General features: G+C 56.3%; 4 protein-coding genes across 4 annotated transcripts; 2 read left to right on the top strand and 2 right to left on the bottom strand.

Annotated features, from left to right (window-relative positions):
- Nucleotides 1–132: 132 nt before the first annotated feature.
- On the bottom strand, nt 133–5,176 carry TOP2 (uncharacterized protein; the record flags this gene model as incomplete). Its single annotated transcript, XM_060602155.1, has 13 exons — nt 133–241; nt 280–658; nt 694–2,539; nt 2,577–3,279; nt 3,316–3,409; nt 3,447–3,637; nt 3,673–3,893; nt 3,933–4,130; nt 4,168–4,348; nt 4,387–4,602; nt 4,650–4,762; nt 4,803–4,991; nt 5,054–5,176. 13 exons carry the CDS (start codon nt 5,174–5,176, stop codon nt 133–135), a joined length of 4,563 nt encoding a protein of 1,520 aa, XP_060458577.1.
- A 777-nt stretch (nt 5,177–5,953) lies between these two features.
- On the top strand, nt 5,954–10,092 carry DRS2 (uncharacterized protein; the record flags this gene model as incomplete). Its single annotated transcript, XM_060602154.1, has 6 exons — nt 5,954–6,171; nt 6,198–6,688; nt 6,735–6,886; nt 6,929–9,187; nt 9,223–9,599; nt 9,642–10,092. The coding sequence occupies 6 exons, from the start codon at nt 5,954–5,956 to the stop codon at nt 10,090–10,092; spliced, it is 3,948 nt and encodes a 1,315-aa protein (XP_060458576.1).
- Nucleotides 10,093–10,123: 31 nt separating this feature from the next.
- CcaverHIS019_0509380 (uncharacterized protein) lies at nt 10,124–11,566 on the bottom strand (the record flags this gene model as incomplete). Its single annotated transcript, XM_060602153.1, has 10 exons — nt 10,124–10,177; nt 10,217–10,365; nt 10,401–10,500; nt 10,537–10,582; nt 10,617–10,702; nt 10,744–10,931; nt 10,966–11,280; nt 11,316–11,375; nt 11,413–11,498; nt 11,535–11,566. The coding sequence occupies 10 exons, from the start codon at nt 11,564–11,566 to the stop codon at nt 10,124–10,126; spliced, it is 1,116 nt and encodes a 371-aa protein (XP_060458575.1).
- Nucleotides 11,567–11,854: 288 nt separating this feature from the next.
- PUP3 (uncharacterized protein) lies at nt 11,855–12,861 on the top strand (the record flags this gene model as incomplete). The annotated part of the gene is made up of 5 exons (XM_060602152.1): nt 11,855–11,857; nt 11,929–12,113; nt 12,280–12,483; nt 12,586–12,777; nt 12,813–12,861. The coding sequence occupies 5 exons, from the start codon at nt 11,855–11,857 to the stop codon at nt 12,859–12,861; spliced, it is 633 nt and encodes a 210-aa protein (XP_060458574.1).
- Nucleotides 12,862–19,435: the final 6,574 nt, after the last annotated feature.

Here is a 19,435-nt window from a genome sequence, read left to right as displayed (position 1 = left end):
CTCGGGCCGCGGTGCACCCAATCCACCTTCATGACCATGCACACTCGCTCCTCGAATCCAAGTGCTCGTTACAGCATACATAACGCGTACAGCTGGGTATATGGAAACAGGTGAACCGCTCTACATGTGATTCTAGTCGTCACTGTCCAGGTCGGATAAGTCGACATAAGTCGGCTTCTTCTTCGTCGCTGCTCTCCCAGCGCGAGCAGTCGTGGTCCGGACTGGAGGGGTATAGTCATCACTGCCGGATTAGTGCCTGCACACCACAGATGCACTCACGAATCCTCCTCAAAGTCCGAGCCGTTCTTCTTGGGCTTGCCCTTGGCCGGCGTCTTCTTAGGTGCGGGTTTGATCTTCGGCTTGACCTCGACTTCGCTGTCCGAGTCCTCCACCTTGGACGCCTTCTTCTTTGGAGCGGCCTTGGGAGCCGGTTTGGGAGCAGGCTCCATAACGGCGTCACTGTCCGAGTCCACGGTGATGGGCTTCTTGGCTGCAACCTTCCCATTGGCCGCGGCCTTGGCTCTGGGCTTCGGCTTCACAAGCACCTCGTCGTCAGAGTCCTCCAGGACGGTCGTCGCTTTGCTTGAGGAGGCCAGCTTGGCGGTAGAAGCACGGGATGACGCCCTAGACACCGACTTCGACGTTGGCGCCGAGTCCACTACATGTCAGTCACGCTCAGGCCGTGAGACTCACTCTCAATGTCCGAATCCCCAATATCCACGATGACAGGTTTGGAGCGAGCTCGGGGCAACGCTGCCTTCTTCGTAACCGGTTTGATATCCTCCTCGCTGCCCGAGAGGACAGCGCTGCCTCGCTTTAAGGGTGATGCCGTTCTGGACACTGTGGCCGACGCCGACGCCGAAGCCGCAGCAGAGGTCGAGAACGAGGCCGTACCCTTGGGAGCCCGTGGCTTCGCGGGCGCACGAGGCTTGGGAGCTGCCTTGATCGGCTTGAAGTCGTCCTCGGAGTCGTCTGTCTCCTCACCCTTGGCGCGCTTGCGAGCCGTGGCGGCCTTCTTGGCCTGCGCCTTGGTCTTGGGCTTGGTCTTCTGTGCAAGCGCCAGGTCCGCAGAGAGAGAGTTCTCCCACTCCTGGATGAACGCGTCCAGGTCATGGTTCCAGATGTCCTGAGGAGAGAGCTTGAGGAGGTCGATGAGTTCCTGCTCCTTTCCGTCGCGCTCAGCCAGGAGCTTCTTGACCTTCTCCTGGGTAAGGCTCCAGATGGCCATGCCGAGCAGATAGTCGTAGTCGTTGTCTTTACCCTGGTCTTCCTCCTCCTCGAGCACATCCTCCTTCTCGCCAGCATCTAAGGGCTTGGTACCGTTCTTGGGGAAGGGTCGGAACTTGAGGTCGCGCAGCTCTTGGACGATGATCGACTTCTTCTTGTTCGACACAACGATCTCCTTCTTGATGATCATCGTGACAAAGCGGGCCTGGTTGGACAGACGCTCGAACTGCTTGTTGAGCTCGTCCGCGAGATACTGTTTGCGTAACCCATAGTACTCAAGGCGCTTGGGGTAGAAGTCCTGGAGAATCTCCTCGGGTGACGTGTACTTCTTGATCTTGCCGTTGAGGTCGAAGCAGACCATGTTGCTGGTGGCCAGGGCGGTTGTGAGCTTGAAACGGTTGTCGAAGCCCTCGGCCTCGGCAGCCTTCATACCCTCCGGCTTCATGTGAAGCTTAAAGTGCACGGTGGTGTCCGTGTGGTGCTCCTCGTAATCCTTGATGGTGGACGGGATTTTGTCGGAACCGCTCGTCATCGCCTCGACCATCTCCTTGAAGTCCTGCGTCCACTTCCGCACGGGCAACTCGGTGATCTCGATTGTTGTATCATCGATCTTCTCTGCAATACCGCTGACCTTGTAGCGGTCGTTGTCGACACGCTCAATGGTGCCCTTGAAGCCACGGAACCAAGGCGTCATCGGCACGAGCTCCTCTCCCCGCATCAGGCGGCGAAGGTTGTCGACGACGTCCACAGGGTTGAAGTTGGGGATCTGGGTGCTCCAGCCTGTACCAATACCGTCCGCACCGTTGATGAGGATCAGAGGAACGGTTGGCAGATAATACTCAGGCTCGATGCGCTGGCCGTCCTCCACTAGGTAGTTGAGCAGCGGGTCGTCGGCGGGGTGGAACACCGCTCGTGTCATGGCAGAGGTGTTGGTGAAGATGTAACGAGCGCTCGCCGCATCCTTTCCACCCTGCATGCGGGTACCAAATTGACCGTTGGGCTCGAGGAGGTTGATGTTGTTGCTACCGACAAAGTTCTGCGCGAGGCCGACAATGGTAGCAGTTAGACTCTGTTCGCCGTGGTGGTACGCAGAGTTCTCGCCGATGTAACCACCGAGCTGGGCAACCTTGATCTCCTTCTTCAGGTTGCGCTTAAAGCAGCCAAACATGACCTTGCGTTGTCCAGGCTTGAGGCCGTCCGCAACCGATGGAATCGAACGTACGTTATCGGCCATCGAGAATAGGATGAGCTCCTTGTTGACAAAGTCTGAGATGGGGATCTGCTTGATGTCGTGGTCAAGGAAAGTGCCTGGCTGATGTTAGCTGAAGACACCGCGACCGCAAGCTCACCTTGAACTGACGCAGCCACTCCTTACGATCGTCGGCCTTCTTTTTGTTAAACGCCATGTCGATAAGGGCCTTGTCGTCGATTTCCATGGCATTGAAAGCCAGACGATGCCTCCCGAGGTCACTAAAGTACTTGACAGCGTCCTGGGCCTTGCTGGTACCCAAACCCTTGTAATATTTGGACTCCCACCCGCGTCCGTCGTTGTTGGCCGCCTTCCATTCCTCGTACTGGGGCATGGTGTAGAACGTGTGCTCCTGCTTGCCCTTCCAGACCTTGACGATAGGTGTGATGAACTCGACGAGGAAGTCAGGGATTTTGAGGAGTGACGGATAGAAGTAGTCAAGGAAATTGATGATGAGGCCCTTGATGTGCGAACCGTCGTGGTCTTGGTCAGTCATGATCATGAGCTGGCCGTAACGAAGGCTATCGACCGAAGTGTAGTTGTGGTTGTGCTTCAATCCCAGAATCTGCTTGATGTTCTGGATCTCGACATTCTTCATGATCTGGTCATGGCTGGCCTCACGAACGTTAAGTAGCTTGCCGCGCAGAGGAAAAACACCGAAGTTGTCACGTCCTCCAATAGCACCGAGACCGGACACTGCAAGGGCCTTGGCGGAGTCACCTTCAGTGAGAATGAGAGTGCACTGCTTGGCGTTGCGACCTCCGGCCCAGTTGGCATCTTCGAGCTTGGCGATGCCACCGACGCTGCTGTCAACATCTACCACAATCTACAAGACTCACCGAGAACGCTTCACGCCGTCTGTCTTTTTCAGCTGCTGGTCCTGCTTGAAACGTGCGTAGCTGAGGACATTGTCGATGATGCCAGTCTTGGCGACTGCGGGATCAGAATCCAGATTGTTCGTTCAACTGACCTTTCTTCACAAAGTCCTCAGAAAGTTCGCACTTGCTGCCGAAGGCGGAGCTCTTAAGAGTGAGAGTCTCCTTTGTCTGCGAGTCGAAAGCTGGGTTCTCGATCAGGGCGTTTACGAAGATCCACATGTGGCTCTTAATCTGGAATGGCTTGATCGCGGTGTTCTTGCTCTTCTTCTTGATCACCGCGAGGCTGCAAGTCAGGAGACAGCCCACTGGAATGCTCACAGTTTGTTGGCAAGCTGCGTTGCAATCATGTCGACGTGGGTTCCTCCCTTGATAGTCGAGATGGCGTTGCAGAAAGAAACCTGCTTAAACTCGCCGTCGGAGACAGCGAATGCCACCTCCCATCGCTTTCCTGCAGCTTCGTAGACGACAGTCGGCTTCGGCTGAGCCACACCATCCGCACCGTTGGCCGACTGATTGGATTGCACGTACATTTCGACATACTGCACCGGTCAGCTAATACTCACTGCAAGAACAATCACCTGCTTGAAGCCCTTGATCTTGGTGAGACGTTCCCCGTTGAGGAAGACTTTGAGGTCCTTTACCGTGCCAGCCACATCGTAAACGCGCTTCATGAGGAGGGCGTTGGTGTCGTCATCAATCTCTGACATGTGGAATCGCGTGAGCTCAGGAGTGAATGTGATCTTGGTGTACTCCTCGCCCTTCTTGTTCTCGGTGATCTATCAAGATCAGCTCTATGCATGTGGGCGTGCTCACCTTCGGTGTTGACTTGCTGGTCATGTTCTTGGAGAAGACCTGCTTGTACTTCTTGGCGTTGATCTTATCGGCCGTCTCGACAATGAACTCGGTGGAGTAGATGTTGGCGAGCTTGGCACCATAACCGTTACGACCACCAGTGAGCTTCTTCTGGTCATCGTCGTAGTTGCTGGAAGTGAGGCTACGAGTGTCAGTCGCCCAAGTTTGAAGATAACTCACAGGTTGCCAAAGATAAGCTCGGGAATCATCATCTTCTCCTTGGAGTGCATCTCAACCGGGATACCCTTGCCGTTGTTCCACACGGAGATCTGGTTCTTCTCGCGGTTGATCTCGACCTTGATTGAGTCCATTGATGGGTCGTTGATCTTGTTGTCCGCAGCGTTGACAAGAATCTCATCAAAGATCTTGAAGAATCCGGGTACGTAGGTAATGGAGCTGAAACGCATGAGCCCAATGTGGGGAAGGTGTTGCCCGTTACTCACCGGTTGACCATCTGCTTTGTCTCGGGGTCGACGACCCACATGTCCTGGCTGATGGGCTCGACCGAGCCGATATACGTGTCGGGACGCTTCAGGACGTGCTCCAGTTGCGAGAGCTAGAGGGCGTCAATAACCCGCAACGCCGTGCTTGCATACCTTCTGGTACATCTCACTGGCAGACTTGGCTGGCCCTTTTGGCTGAACGTCGTCCTCGTCATCCTCGACGGCGGCCCTGGGCTTGGCTGGGGTGTCGTCCATGCTAAAGTCATCTTCGGATATGGACTCGTTTGGCAGGTTGCGCTTGGTGGCCAGCGGCTTCTTTGCGGTTGCCTTTTTTGCCGCAGGCTGCTCATGTCAGACCTTCCTCTGGCTGGTGCGAGCTGATGAATGGCCCAGGGACGACTCACCTTGGCAGCTAGCTTGGGAGCTGCCTTCTTTACTGGGGCCTTTTTTGTTGGCTTTACTGGATCGACGAAAGCGTCCGAGTCGCTGTCGTCATAGCGGAAGTCGGAGACCTCTGAATCCGACATTGTGTACCACCGCCTGTTATGTGGTGATGACGGTGGACAAGAGTGGAGGTGGAGAAGGGGATGGGGATGGGCAAAGCGGGCCGAGTGATGAGGAGATGGTCTGTGCTGTTGTAAAAGAGTGATAGGGAAAGAGAGTGTGAGGGATGAGAATAATCTAGACGAGGAAGGGATTAATCGTCTAGTGAATGAAGATGTCAACATTCACTTGACAGAATCAAGATGTTGGGCGAGAACTTGTTGTTGTCGTACCAGGGCCAGGTAGAAAGGGAGAAGACTGTAAGGGGGATGTAATGGGTAGGGTAGGCCTGGCGTGTGCGCTACGCCGTGTGTTGTTGATTCCAAAGTCACGCTCGCCCCTCCGCCCCTCCGCACAGAATGCGGCGGGGTCAAAACAAACAAAACATTACGTGTCATTCGATTTCACGCGTTGTTTTCACGTGTGATAATGAGCTACCAACCCCCCCTCCACCGTGGCGACTGAAGTAGCTGGCAATTAGAGGGCGGAAACGAAGTGGAATGAATGAGGCCAACGTCTTTTGGACTGCGTGTGCGGCCAAGATAGGGCAAGTGCACAGCGTTCACCTTGTTGGTTGTACATCATCGGTCATTCTTGGACTCGCACTCGTCTTATCCTCCCACATCGCCCCCTCCCATCCACGACAACTGGACGTGGATCCCCTCCCCACTTCTACTTTACTCTAACGTCTGGCGCAACGACCTGCATTCGGCGACCTGCACCCAATTGCCCCTTGAGGGCTCCAACTCCTCCGATCCACAATGTCGGGCAACAACCCGTTTGACGACATTCTGGCGCCGCAACCTCAAAAGGCGGCCAACCCACTAGCAAGTGATCCCTTCGACGACGACAATGTTCCCGACCTGCTCGGTGGCTCCTCGAATCGAGGCCACTCTGGAGCCGGTCAGAACGCTTCGGGCACGTCCCGCGATGACGGCAAGAGTGGCTACGCAATGGATCCATTCTTCGACGAGCGAGTGTGTCCACATCCAGAGCTGACACCAGTGACGATGACTTTGGGCTCCCGGCGCATGCGCAGACGTCGGGATACATGCAGCCCATCGCCAGCACGTCAACGCATACCGCTGGTCAGTCGCTGTTCGACGTCGACCAGCCGTTCGCGCATCAGGGCGCAACCCCGGCTGGGTACGGCGGGTTCTCGGGCGGAAAGAAGGACTTCCTGGGCACCACGAACGAGGACCCGTTCGCTGACGATGAGGCGGCCGCCGCCTACACCTTCTCAGCGCCAACAGATGGCCCATATGCCGTTCGGAAACGGCGTGGCCGGTGGCAACGGTTCAAGGACGACTACTTGGGCGAGATCGATTGGAGTTTTGGTGTCGACAAGCTTCTCAGACGCAAGAACAAGTTCGATGGCATACCACGAGAAGTCATGTTGAACGATCCAGAGGGCAACCGCGTCAAGGGCTACGAAAGCAACTCGGTCTCGACTGGCAAGTATGGTCCGTTGACATTCCTGCCAAAATTCCTGTTCTGTGAGTTCTGCGGACGAAGCAGGGGATCCATACTAACCTCTCCCAGCCGAGTTCTCGCGATCTGCAAACTTGTTCTTCCTGTTCACGGCGTGCATCCAGCAAGTACCGGGCGTCTCACCGACTGGTCGCTGGACGACCATCGTCCCTCTCGCTGTGGTTCTCATCGCCTCTGCCTTCAAGGAGATCAAGGAGGATCTGGTTCGTACCCTTGGAGATTCTGCATAGACGCTAACATGACAGAAACGACATGCTCAGGATCGCTCCTTAAACTCGAGCAAGGCAATGGTTCTCGTCAACGGCCAGTTCGAGGCTCGGTCATGGCGCCGCGTTCGCGTCGGCGACATCCTTCGTCTCGAGAGCGACGGTTTCATACCCGCTGACATGGTCCTTATCAGTAGTTCCGAACCAGAAGGACTTGCGTATGTGGAGACGGCGAATCTCGATGGCGAGACCAACCTCAAGATCAAGCAGGCGCATCCGTCCACTTCCACCCTCACCAACCCCCAAGCTGCATCGATGCTGCGTGGTCACCTGATGTCGGAGGCTCCCAATTCGTCTCTATACACGTACGACGGCACCTTCAATCTGTCATCCGCGCAGCCAGGCGCCGCTCCTACCAAGATTCCGGTCGGACCGAACCAGGTTCTGCTTCGTGGCGCTCAACTACGCAACACTGGTTGGGTGTACGGAATCGTCGTTAACGCCGGACACCAAACGAAGCTCATGCGCAACGCCACTGAGCCGCCCGTCAAACGCACGGCCGTCGAGAAGCAGGTCAACAGGCAGATCCTGTACCTATTTGCGCTCCTGCTCCTCATGTCGCTAGTTTCGGCGATCGGTAACTGCATCCGGATGTGGTTCTTCTCCGACCAAGACTGGTATCTCGACCTCGGCCAGGGCATGCCCAACAAGGCGCGTCAGTTTGTCGAGAACATCCTGACGTTCATCATTCTCTACAACAACTTGATCCCGATTTCCTTGATCATGACGATGGAGGTCGTCAAGTTCCAGCACGCTTCGTTCATCAACTCGGACCTCGACATGTACTACGCCCCGACGGACACGCCGGCGGTGTGCCGCACCTCTTCGCTCGTGGAGGAGCTCGGCCAGATATCCTACATCTTCTCAGACAAGACCGGTACGCTCACGTGTAACGAGATGGAATTCCGCGAGTGCTCGATCTTCGGCGTCCCCTACGCTCAGACCGTCGAAGACAACAAGCGCGAGCAGGGACAAAAAACTTTCGAGGTCCTCCGTCAACGCTCCGAAGAAAACACCCAGGAGGGCGCCGTCATTCGCCAGTTCCTCAACCTCTTGGCAGTGTGCCACACTGTCATCCCCGAGATCAAGGACGGCAAGATGGTGTACCAAGCGTCAAGCCCGGACGAAGCGGCTCTTGTCCAGGGGGCAGAGATTCTCGGATACCGGTTCCACACCCGCAAGCCGAAGTCGGTGTTCATCGACGTCAACGGCCAGGACGAGGAATATGAGATTCTGAACGTCTGCGAGTTCAACTCGTCGCGTAAGCGCATGTCCACGGTCGTGAGATGTCCCGATGGCAAGATCCGCCTGTTCTGCAAGGGTGCCGACACTGTCATCTTCGAGCGGCTGGGTGCCAACCAGGAGTTCTCAGAGGCGACACTTGTCCACCTCGAGGACTACGCCACGGAGGGTCTGCGCACGCTGTGCTTGGCTTACCGGGACGTTCCGGATGCCGAGTACAACGAGTGGGCGCGACTCTACGACAACGCCGCCGCGCAGATGCAGGGCCGTGCCGAGGCCCTCGACAACGTCGCCGAGATCATCGAGCAAAACCTCGTGCTCCTCGGCGCGACAGCGATTGAGGACCGTCTGCAGGACGGTGTGCCGGACACGATCCATACTCTGCAGCAGGCAGGTATCAAGATCTGGATCCTCACTGGCGATCGGCAGGAGACAGCGATCAACATCGGCCTCTCGTGCCGCTTGATCTCCGAATCAATGAACCTGGTCATTATCAACACGGAGACACAAGCTGAGACGGTTGACCTCCTCAACAAACGCCTATTCGCCATCAAGAACCAGCGCATGGGTGGCGGCGACGTTGAGGAGCTAGCTCTTATCATCGACGGCAAGAGTCTGACGTTCGCGCTCGAGAAGGAGTGCTCTGACGTTCTCCTCGAGCTGGCGGTCATGTGCAAGGCGGTCATCTGTTGCCGTGTTTCGCCGCTGCAGAAGGCACTCGTCGTCAAGCTGGTCAAGAAGTCAACGACTGCGCCGCTGCTCGCGATCGGGGACGGCGCCAACGATGTCAGCATGATCCAGGCCGCGCACATTGGTGTCGGCATCTCAGGCGTCGAGGGCCTCCAGGCCGCGCGCTCGGCCGACGTCGCTATCTCCCAGTTCCGCTTCCTCCGCAAGCTTCTTCTTGTCCACGGCTCATGGAGCTACCAGCGCCTATCGAAGCTCATCCTCTACTCGTTCTACAAGAACATTACCTTTGCGCTGTGTCTCTTCTGGGTGAGCTGGTTCACAGATCTACAAGCTGACAGCAGTACTCGTGGTTTAACGACTTCTCGGGTCAGATCTCGTTCGAGGGCTGGTCGATGTCATTCTACAACGTCATCTTCACCATCCTGCCGCCCCTCGTCATTGGTATCTTTGACCAGTTCGTCAGCGCGCGTATGCTCGACCGGTACCCCCAGCTCTACCATCTGGGGCAGCGTAACGCGTTCTTCACGCCCGTCAAGTTCTTCGAGTGGGTCGGCAACGCACTGTATCACAGTGTCCTGTTGTTCACGTTCACGTGCCTCGCGTTCACGGGCGACCTCATCGCGTCCGACGGCAAGGGCTCTGGCCTTTGGGTGTGGGGAACGACGCTGTACATGGTCGTCCTCCTCACTGTCCTCGGCAAGGCGGCACTTATCTCCGAGTATGTCTGCTTCTTGGAACGCATCCCGTAAGCTGACACCAGCGTCTGGACAAAGTACACGGTCGCGGCGATCCCCGGCTCGTTCATCTTCACGATGATCGCTCTGCCGCTCTACGCCTTCATCGCTCCACTACTCAACTTTTCGATTGCGTACAAGGGAGTTGTCGGGCGCCTGGCGTCAGACCCCGTCTTCTACTTTTGCCTCATCCTCTTCCCGCCTCTGTGCCTCCTTCGCGACTACGCGTGGAAGTACTACCGCCGCACGTACCACCCCCAGGACTACAACATCGTGCAGGAGATCCAGAAGTTCAACCTCTCCGACTACCGCCCTCGGCAGGAACAGTTCCAAAAGGCCATCAAGAAGGTACGTGCCACCCAGCGCATGCGCCGGCAGCGCGGGTTTGCGTTCTCGCAGACCGAAAACACGAGCCAGGACCAGACGCGCCTCATCCGCGCGTACGACACGAGCGTCGCTCGTCCAACTGGCTTCTAATAGAGTGTAGTGTCTATGCATCACAGTTACCTCAGACGTCGTCGTCGGTGGGCGCAGGCGGCATGTCGCAAGGTAGCCCGGACGTCTGCGCCTGTTAGCCTCGCGACTGCAATAACAAACTCACGTCGATGTCGAACGACGCCCATGGTGGATCGCTTCTGTGGCTGCTCCCCGGGGTAGAAGTCGTCGAAGCGTGCGCGTATCGTAGGTCGTCGCCAGCGCGTCCGCGAAACAGTGCCACGCGCACTGTCCGCTCTGTTGTCCACGCATCGCCTGTTATCAGCAGGCAGTCAAAAGGAGTCACACACCAAGCGAGGGCATGAGCACGGCGCGCTCGCCCGTCTCAAAAGTTGCCCGCTTGTTCTCAGCGGTGAGCAACTTGGTCGCCATCTGGCACGTCGCAATCACCTGTCATCAGCTGCAGTAAAGACTATGCCAGCTTACCGCACATCCCCGCACCGTCGCGGCCTTGCCGACACTCAGCTTGATCCTGTCGTCAGCTAGAGGAACGGGCGTGGGCTCACAGTTCCATGATCCGCTTGCGGACAGACAGTTCCAGACTCGGTTGCCTGAAGTGGTAGCTCAGTGTGTCGATGACAAGGAGCTTGACCTGCCATCAGTCTGACTGTAAGCGTTGTGTAGCTGACGTACGGCAGGATGACTCTCGAGCCAGCCGTCAAGGGTGTGCAGCACAGCGACCATTTGCACCTGCGTCGCAACGCGCATGACATGTATGCGCCCTAGTATCTCCTCGACTGTACTTCCAGGTTCAGGGAGGGAATCGAGGAAGGCTCTTGCGGCCGCTTCGATACGCTGTGCCGTCATCGCGCCCTCCGTGTCTGCCTAAGCGGAATTGATGCTGGGTGAGCTTACCGATAACGAGGGCGGCAGTGCCCTCAACTGCCCCACTTAGAGCCATACTCAGTGCCACTACGCTCTTCCCCGACCCCGGCGGACCCGAGATCTCGAGCACCATCCCCGGTACGACTGCGCCTACTAGTGCGCGCTCCTTACCTTTCAGGTTATGCGGGTGAGGCTCGAGATGGAGGGGTGAGTAATGGGCTAGGAGGCCGTCGAGTGCACCGGAGAGGGTTGAGAGGCGCGGGCCAGGGCCAGCGTGGAGGAGGTCGGCGGCTGTTTGGGGCCGGGTAGGGGAGGAGGGCCGAGAGGAGGGCCGTGACGGCCCGGCTGGTGTGAGCTCGTGCAAACAGATGCGAGCTTACCAGCTAAAGAAGCAGCTTGCCTGAGTACATCCTGGGCCTGCACAAGTCCAATGCCTAGTTCTGGCGTCAGCTCAGCATCAATGAGAGTCGAGCTAACCAGCAGCCAAGTCCGCCGGGCTGGAGCCCTCGAGGTCCGTTACGGTGTGGTACCCGTTCTCGGCGAGAGCAAGTTTGAGGAAGTGCCTGGTGTTAGTTTACGTGCGGAGCAGATGAGCTCACGGAAGGGATAGATGGGATGTTGGCGCGCTCATGAGATGAGGTGAGATCGGTGGATGTGGACGAGGAAGGTGGAGGCAACGCAACAACAACAGGCGCGTACTCTCCGCATGCGGAATCAATCCCACGTGGCGTCACCTACAGTCTGAGGCCGCGCGTCTGGCGTCGACGATGATGCGGTCATGTCCTCGACCTGCGAGACAACAACCGCGACTACCAGTCTTATTCCTGCATTCTCCTCGACCCGTCGATTCCAACAGCTCGCTAGATAGCGAGCAACCCTTTCCTCTTCGCTAGTCTCTTCCTCAACTTATCCCGCCGCCATGGTGAGTATCGAGCTGTTCTACACTTGCGCAGCTCGTTCTCATCTCTGCATCCTCACGTCGCTCACACCCAGTCGATTATGGAGTACAATGGCGGCTCAGTCGTTGCGATGCTCGGCAAGGACTGTGTCGCGATCGCGTGTGACCTCCGTCTCGGTGCGCAGGCTACTGGTGTCGCCATGAACTTTGAGAAGGTCTTCCCTGTCAACGACACTCTCTACTACGGGTTGCCAGGTCTCGCGACGGACGTATACACTCTGTGCGTTTGATCTTTCCACTTGTGACGTGCTTCACATTCCTTCTTGCGCGTACGGCGTCGTCTTGTGCTGGAGTCCAGCCCGCCGCGTCCCCTTCGTCCTCTCCCTACATTCCCCCTTCCTTCTCCCCCCTCCCACCTCCTCCCAACCAACTGCGCTAACCTCTAGCAAGGAGCAGCTCCGCTTCCGCGTCAACATGTACCGCATGAAGGAAGAGCGTGAGATCACCCCGGAGACGTTCACCCACCTCGTTAGCAGCACGCTGTACGAGAAGCGCTTTGGGCCTTACTTTATCGAGCCTGTTGTTGCTGGAATCCCCCAGGCCACGGCGTCTAACCCCAACCCCAAGCCCTTCATCTCGACCATGGACACGTGAGTTGTTGGAGAGTGGAGCAAGGGAGATGTGGAGGAGGAGAGAGAGGGAATCGGGAGCATGGAGATCTGAGAGAGGAAGAGCGCCAGAGCTGACCTCAGCATCGGGTGCATCACCACGCCCAAGGACTTCGCGGTGGCCGGAACAGCGACCGATAAGCTGTACGGTACGGCCGAGGGACTGTGGGAGCCCGACCTCGAACCCGAGGACCTGTTCGAGACCATCTCCCAAACGCTGCTCAATGCCGTCGACCGTGACGCCCTCAGCGGTTGGGGCGCTATTGTTCATGTTATGTAAGCTAGAGAAGCGAGAAAAACCTGACAGGCAGCACCAAGGACAAGGTGGTTACGCGGACACTCCGCTCGCGCATGGACTAAGTGACGGAAGGAGAGAAGAGAGCAGCAGCACCGACACGCATGTAGATCACTCATTGGGATGCGACTAGATGACGACTAATTCTTGCACCTTGTATTCTGCAACTCACTGTACATATCTCTCGTGTGCTCTCACCGGATCTGCTATTCGACAGCATTGTATGGTTATGCTCTCCCAGTTCCACTTTGCTACTCGTTCACTCCACTAATGTATACACTCGACCCGAATTGTCGCCGCCGGCGGTGAGCGTCCCTCCGTCGCTGTCGTTGGAACTCGTTTCCTGCTCGATACGGAGTGCGTTCTGGAGGATCTTTAGGAGTGACTTCTGCTTCTTGCGAAGGTACTCGATGGTGCTGGGGTCGTCACCGCGCGCCGTCTCCAGAACATTGACAAGCTCGGGTCGGAGCTAGGGTTAGCACAAATCAACCTGGACGTACCTCGAAGATCGCCTTGCGGCGGTTAGCTAACGCGCTGGCGAGCGTCTCGTTGCGGTCTGCGTCAATGCCGTCCTCCAGGGTATGCACTCATGTCGTCCATGTCCGTGAGCTTGGCTGACACGTCCCACGCCGTCTCGAGCACGTCGGCCGGCAGAGCCGCGAGTTTGGCTAGCTCCAGCCCTGCTGTCAGCTTTAAAGTGCATCGTCTCACCGTAATGTTCGTCGCGGCACTTGCCGTTCTGGACCTTGTAGTGGAACGTCGTGGCGAACTCGTCCGTCTCGGCCATGTGGCTGTTGCTCTGCACTTGCAGATGTAGGCTGGGTCAGCCTGCACGGTTGACACGTACTTTTGTACGCCGGGGGTCGTGCACAGCGTCAGAGAGAGCTCACGGAAGTGCGTCGTGAAGAACGTGAAGCACTTAGGTGAGCGCAGCTGGCAGCAGGCACACCTGAGTCTTGATCAGCTCCTCTGCGATCGCTTGCGAGAGTCCGACGCCTTCAATAGGCGACGTGCCACGGCCCAGCTGAAGTTAACATACTGCCACCCACTGGGAATACCCACCTCGTCCACCAGGACGAGAGAGCAGCGGGTCGCCATACCTGAGGGTAAGCATGGGAGGGGGTATCACCCACGAAGAATCATGGCCGTGGTGGCCATTTCAGCTGCAAAGGTCGAGAGCGACTTCTGCATGTTGTCTAGAAGTAAGCAAGCAGTGATGAGCATCTCTCTGCGCACCGTCGTTTGAGAGCCGAGTCAGCAGGCAGTCGGGTAGCCAAACGGTAGCCATCTCGGCAGGCAGACTGAAAGTCAGCACAAGGCAAAGACACAGCTCACAAACACCCAACCATCGCCATGATAGTCAGTAAAGCGATCTGGCGAAGGTAAGTGCTTTTGCCCGACATGCTGTGGGTGAGTATGGTCTAGCGTGCACCAACTTGGGACCCCGGATGATCTGGAAATGGCTGCGGCCGTGAGTCGCGAACACATCGTTCGGAACGATATCGCCAGACGTCAGTGTGCCCTCAAGGATTGGGTGGCGGCCGTTTTTTATCTGTCTGAGTGTCCGACGCAGCGCCGCGACCTACTTCGATCGAGTTACCAAACTTCGGGCGACCTTGTCGTCAGGTACAGTAACCCCGTCACTCTACTCACAGTACGATTGGCCTGGTGTCAGAATCGCGAGTCATCTCTGACGCACTGGAAGAGATACCTGCGAAACTCGTGATCACATCCACGAGTGCGATCTGGCATCAGGAGAACTCAATCAGCCCGCCGGTACGACTCACGGCTTCGGAGCCAGCAAAGAGGGTTGCTGGTGGTAAGTCGACGTTCCGAGCTCTCTACTCACGAATGTGGCTCACCAGCTCCTGGCACAGAGCGGAGACAAACTTGTCGCTCATGTTGAAGACTTCCTCCTGCGACTGCTGCATGCGGGCATTGCGCTTGAGCTACGGTGTTAGTTGTTGTTCAAAGACCGTACCTACCAGCTCATGAGTCGTAAACTTGAAATACTTCTTGCTGCGTTGGATATTGAGCATGCCGCGCGGAAGATTATGTCTGTCGACCAAGACCGTAAACACGCAGAACCGGTAGCCAGACTCGCCCCACTCCAGCATGGGCGCGAAACCGTACTCGTCCTCCACCATGTCCCTCACTGAAGCGTTAGCAGTGAGCAGGAGCGCACGTGCATTCATGAATGTCAGCCTCGTTATCGGCCAGTGTTGAGCGCGCCAGATCCAGAAGTGAATCAAAACCGTCCTTGACGGCGTGGAGCCGCGCGTGCTTTAGCAGTTGTCGCTTTGAGCCCTTAGTATTGTTAGTCACGTCATTACTCAGACGTTCTGTGGTTAGGCCACAAATGCCCGAACCACCCACCATCCAGGATATTGGCGATCACGACGAGGACCGTATCTGAAAGAACCTGCAGTGTTAGCTCAAGCCCAACGACTGTATTTACCTTGGAGGCGATTTCGAGGAGATCGGCAGAGGAGCCCTGAAGCACGGTTGCGAGTTCAGCCATTTCATGAACAACGGTGCGCAGGCTGAGGAGGTTCCCCAGACGGGCCTCTGTCTGGTAAGGGTCGACGCAGCCCCCCACGTCCTGCGAGAGCTTCCGTCAATTGTATGCGGTGAGCGCAGGCTTACGGCCGCGATGAGTTTATCAACATCAATCTTGAAGTTAGCCATGGCAACATGGGTGAACCCACCTTCCCAATGGCATTAAGTGACTTGCGGATCAGGCGCAGCTTCCCAGGGGTGTTGATGAGCTCTGGGAAACGTTAGAAAACGGGACCGCGCAAGTAGGAGCGTGGCTACCTTCAACTGCATCGAGACGGTTGTTGATCAACCTCTCGTCTGGCCATGTCAGCAGCTGCTCTCGCGGCAAACTCACCGTTGCACGGTTGCAGAAGGGATGTACGCAGAGTCCGCAATCCCATCGGGGTGAAGCAGGAGTTGAGAACAGCTGAGGATGAGCCCGAAATTGAAGCGAGCTCACAGAGCAGGGTGTTAGAAGTTTTCATGCTGAGGTTGTTCTGAACAATCTCGAGGATGCGGGCGCTCTCCGTGTCGATGAACATTTGACCTGAAGTCAGAGCGCAACGACATCGATACGGACCCCTCACAGTCTCGTATTCGATCTTGAGAGACGCATTGTTGAACGCCATACCATTGTTGACATGCAACCAATGGAACAGGGCAGCTACCGCGCACTGCGCGTAGTATCGGTCGGAGAGGACCATGATGAACGGTGTCTTGTACGGGTCCTCCACACAGTAGCGTTTGACCAACTCATGGCCTTTGGTCAACCTCGTATTCCACTGCGCTTACCCATCTCGGCATTCCAGACGCTGCGGGGGAGATAGCTGCTCTTGATGCCCATCTCCTTCTGAACCGCGTTCGCAAGTTTGTTTGACGGTTCGGTCTTGATGTAGGGAGTGTGAAAGCCGCCACCAGGAGAGCTGTCGGCAATGAGGACATCGCTCGGGAAATGAAGGTGGAGATGCTGTATTGTGCGCGCGTAGACTGGGTACGCGTCAGTGACTGCGACAATGGAACTCACTTGAGGAGTCCGCCAGCTGTAAGTAAGTAGTCAGTTATCGTCTCTCCTGTTTCCTACCTGAGTGAGTGTAATCTGGGCCAGGTTAGTTTCGACAAGCATGAGGTGACGAACCCGTCCCGTGTCCCAGCTGAATGTCGCGATCCCCAGTTCGATACCTGCAGCTGGAAGGTGAGCGTCAGGGCCCATGACGCACCCCACCTTTGCTTTGGATAATCGTCACAGCATGTTTTCCGCCGTCCCCAGCAATCGTGGTAGCAGTCCCGACGCGGGTGGAGGCCGCGCGGGACGGATACAACGTGGGCGGGGCCGAAGTCCGAGAAGAGGCCATATTGCGTGGCGAGGAAGGTGGGTCCGATGACGTTGACTCAGAGGGAAAGTGAGGAGTGTGCGTTAATGGGTGATCAGACTAACCCGCCAGAAGCTGGGGATGCTGCTCGCTATGAGGAAGGGAGAAGAGCTTGGCTGGCCTACTGGCGAGAAGGAATGAGTGAAGGGTAAGGGTAAGTCAAGGTAAGATAAAGGACGCCGCGATTGAGCGACGATTAGAAGATGAGTCAGGAGGGAACGTTTAAAACGGGTTGGGTGAAGAGTCAGAGGAGACAAAGAAGCAGAGGTAAGGATGGAGGAAAGATGGATGAGCGTATTGGCTGATAACGCGTATGAATAGATAACAGATCATAATTGAAAACAATAATAAGATTACAACTATTTACCATTAGGCGCTCTGAGGTTGGCAGTTTGGGAGTGGAAGCGAAGGACAAGGTCGTTGCGTGTCCGTCGCGCTTTTTGGTGCATGGGTGCACGTTGGTCTGTGCGACGCCCGGCGTACAGGGATGCGGGGAAAAGGGTGGCCTACAGGCTGGTCGCCACCGCCACTCACCCCACGGACAACGAACGGACGCCGATTGCGCACGTCCTAGGGAGGGGTAAGACGCTGTAATCGCATTCCTCGACGTCATTCAAAGTCAAGCTTGCGTCTGAATCTACTTATACGCATATTGCCTCATCACAATGGTCTAAAGTTGAATCATGCCGCCCTTTGCCCCACAATTCCCACCACACTGGGCATGAGTTGACAAGGTAAGGGGATGGTATGTGGAACTTGCTCGTGGCTGACCTGCACAAATCAGTTCTGCTCAAATGCATAGAGGCAGAACACATTCCGTAGTGTTCCATGGATGTCCCGAGATCACATGTTCGTCGGCGCTGCGGAGGTACGCCGCGGAGGATAAAGTTTCGACCCTCTACAGTAGAATAGCATCTTGTGGGAGCTAGGAGACCAGGCGATCAAAGGGCCCAAAGGGGGGAAAGCAATGCACTGGTGACTGAGACTTGTTTGTGGACGGGTGGCGAGTCACAGGGCTGATGCCAAGATGGTCTGGCCCGTAACGTGAACCCATACACACAACCGGCAAACCTGCTCAACACCCACAGATCGGCTTAGAGAATGCTCTGAACGACCAAAAGTTCCTGCTTGCCAATTAACTAGTCCTCGGGCAGTGGTGGATGCTGTCATTGAGTGGTATGGAACACAGTTTGAGGGTGTTGGTGACTCGAGTGGTGTCAGTATGACGTTTAGAAAATGCTCGTCAATTCTGCGTCATTACCAGCCAAAGTTGCCAAGGGGTTATTCCGAGTTCTGGAGCAAGAGCAGGGGGCCCAAGTTGCGTAATGGTTCGAACATGCTCGAATCGTGGGACTGCGGGATTATTATTATGAGATTGATGGGAAACCATGTGGTGTTGGGGAACGGCATGTATGGCATGTATGATATGTACAGGGTATTGGTGTGCCTGTGACATCAAGTTAACCTAGTCGAGACCGATCGACTGAGGAACCTGAAACGAGGCATTGTAGTGTGGTACAATTCAGTACAATACAGTAATACCGTATACCCTAATATTATGGGTTGGTGCCACGTGCCACCCCACCTGTTATACCTGTCCCTCCCCCCCCACCAGCCTTGTGCCCTTGTGCCCTTTTGCCCTGGTGCCCCACACGGCTACTTGAATCCCGGCCCCACCGTCTAGAATTGTGGCTAGGCACCATTATTATTGTTCGGTCCAGACTTGTTTGGGACAGCTGGCCTGTTGGCTGTTGAGTCACCCTTATGATCCAGGGCGTCTAGGATGAAAGGGAGCCAGTTAAATCCGCTGGTCTGGACTGTTTAGAGTTGTAGCCAGGCTAAAGGGCTGCAGCAGATGACATAGAGCTCTGAGCCAGCTAGCCAGCAGGTGTCGTAAACTTGGAAACGAGCGGACCGATGGCGAAGGAAGCAATCTAGCCATGTGTCATACGTGCCATGTGCATGTGCCCACCCGGCGAAGCCCGGTATGAACCTGAGGACACTTTGCTAGGATCAAGGATCGAGGATCAAGGAATGGGTTTGACCCAGAGTGGACCTTGCTCCCCCCTTGGATCATTTACCTTGCCCTCAATATTCCCTCAATATTGTTCAGGTCCTTGCTGTCCTTGTTGTCCTTGGTTGCCCTGGTCCCACCCACCCACGCACGCATGCGCATGCCGCGGCCTCAACTTGTGTGGAGTCAGGCCATTTCAGGCCATTTCAGGCTACTAGAGTTGCAGCAGATGGCGGCAACTGCCAGATCGGCCAAACAGGATCAGGGTTAGCGAATGCTACAGAGGGCCACAAGGGCTAGAGACAAAGTCACCGTTGCGTTTCCGAACCCAGGGGCACAGACCATAGCCCCCCCTGTTTCCCATACCTTTGCTGCTACACTCACACTCTCACTCCCACTCCGACTCCCACTCCCCCGCAGTTCGATTCCACTCGTGTCCTCCCTATGCCTTGGTCGTCAACACTCATTTCTCCCATCCGCGCTGAATCCGCTCCTTCTAAACTTGCCGTGTCGCGCCAGCCAGCACCAACATCAACCACTTGGCCTGTGGCAACAGGTGGCTTGATTAAGGCTGTAGCCGGTTGAAAGTGCAACAGCGTTGGGGACCTACCTGCACACCTCTCGGCACACAATCATCGTGGCAACTTGGTCCATTGTCACATCCTCACCATCGCTCATTACCACGCCTATCCTCACCACCGGTCTCTGCGCCTTTTC

Source organism: Cutaneotrichosporon cavernicola (assembly GCF_030864355.1).
Source record: "Cutaneotrichosporon cavernicola HIS019 DNA, chromosome: 5".
Taxonomy (NCBI): domain Eukaryota; kingdom Fungi; phylum Basidiomycota; class Tremellomycetes; order Trichosporonales; family Trichosporonaceae; genus Cutaneotrichosporon; species Cutaneotrichosporon cavernicola.
Note: the sequence above shows the minus strand (reverse complement) of the source record. Positions and strands in the feature narration are given on the sequence as shown.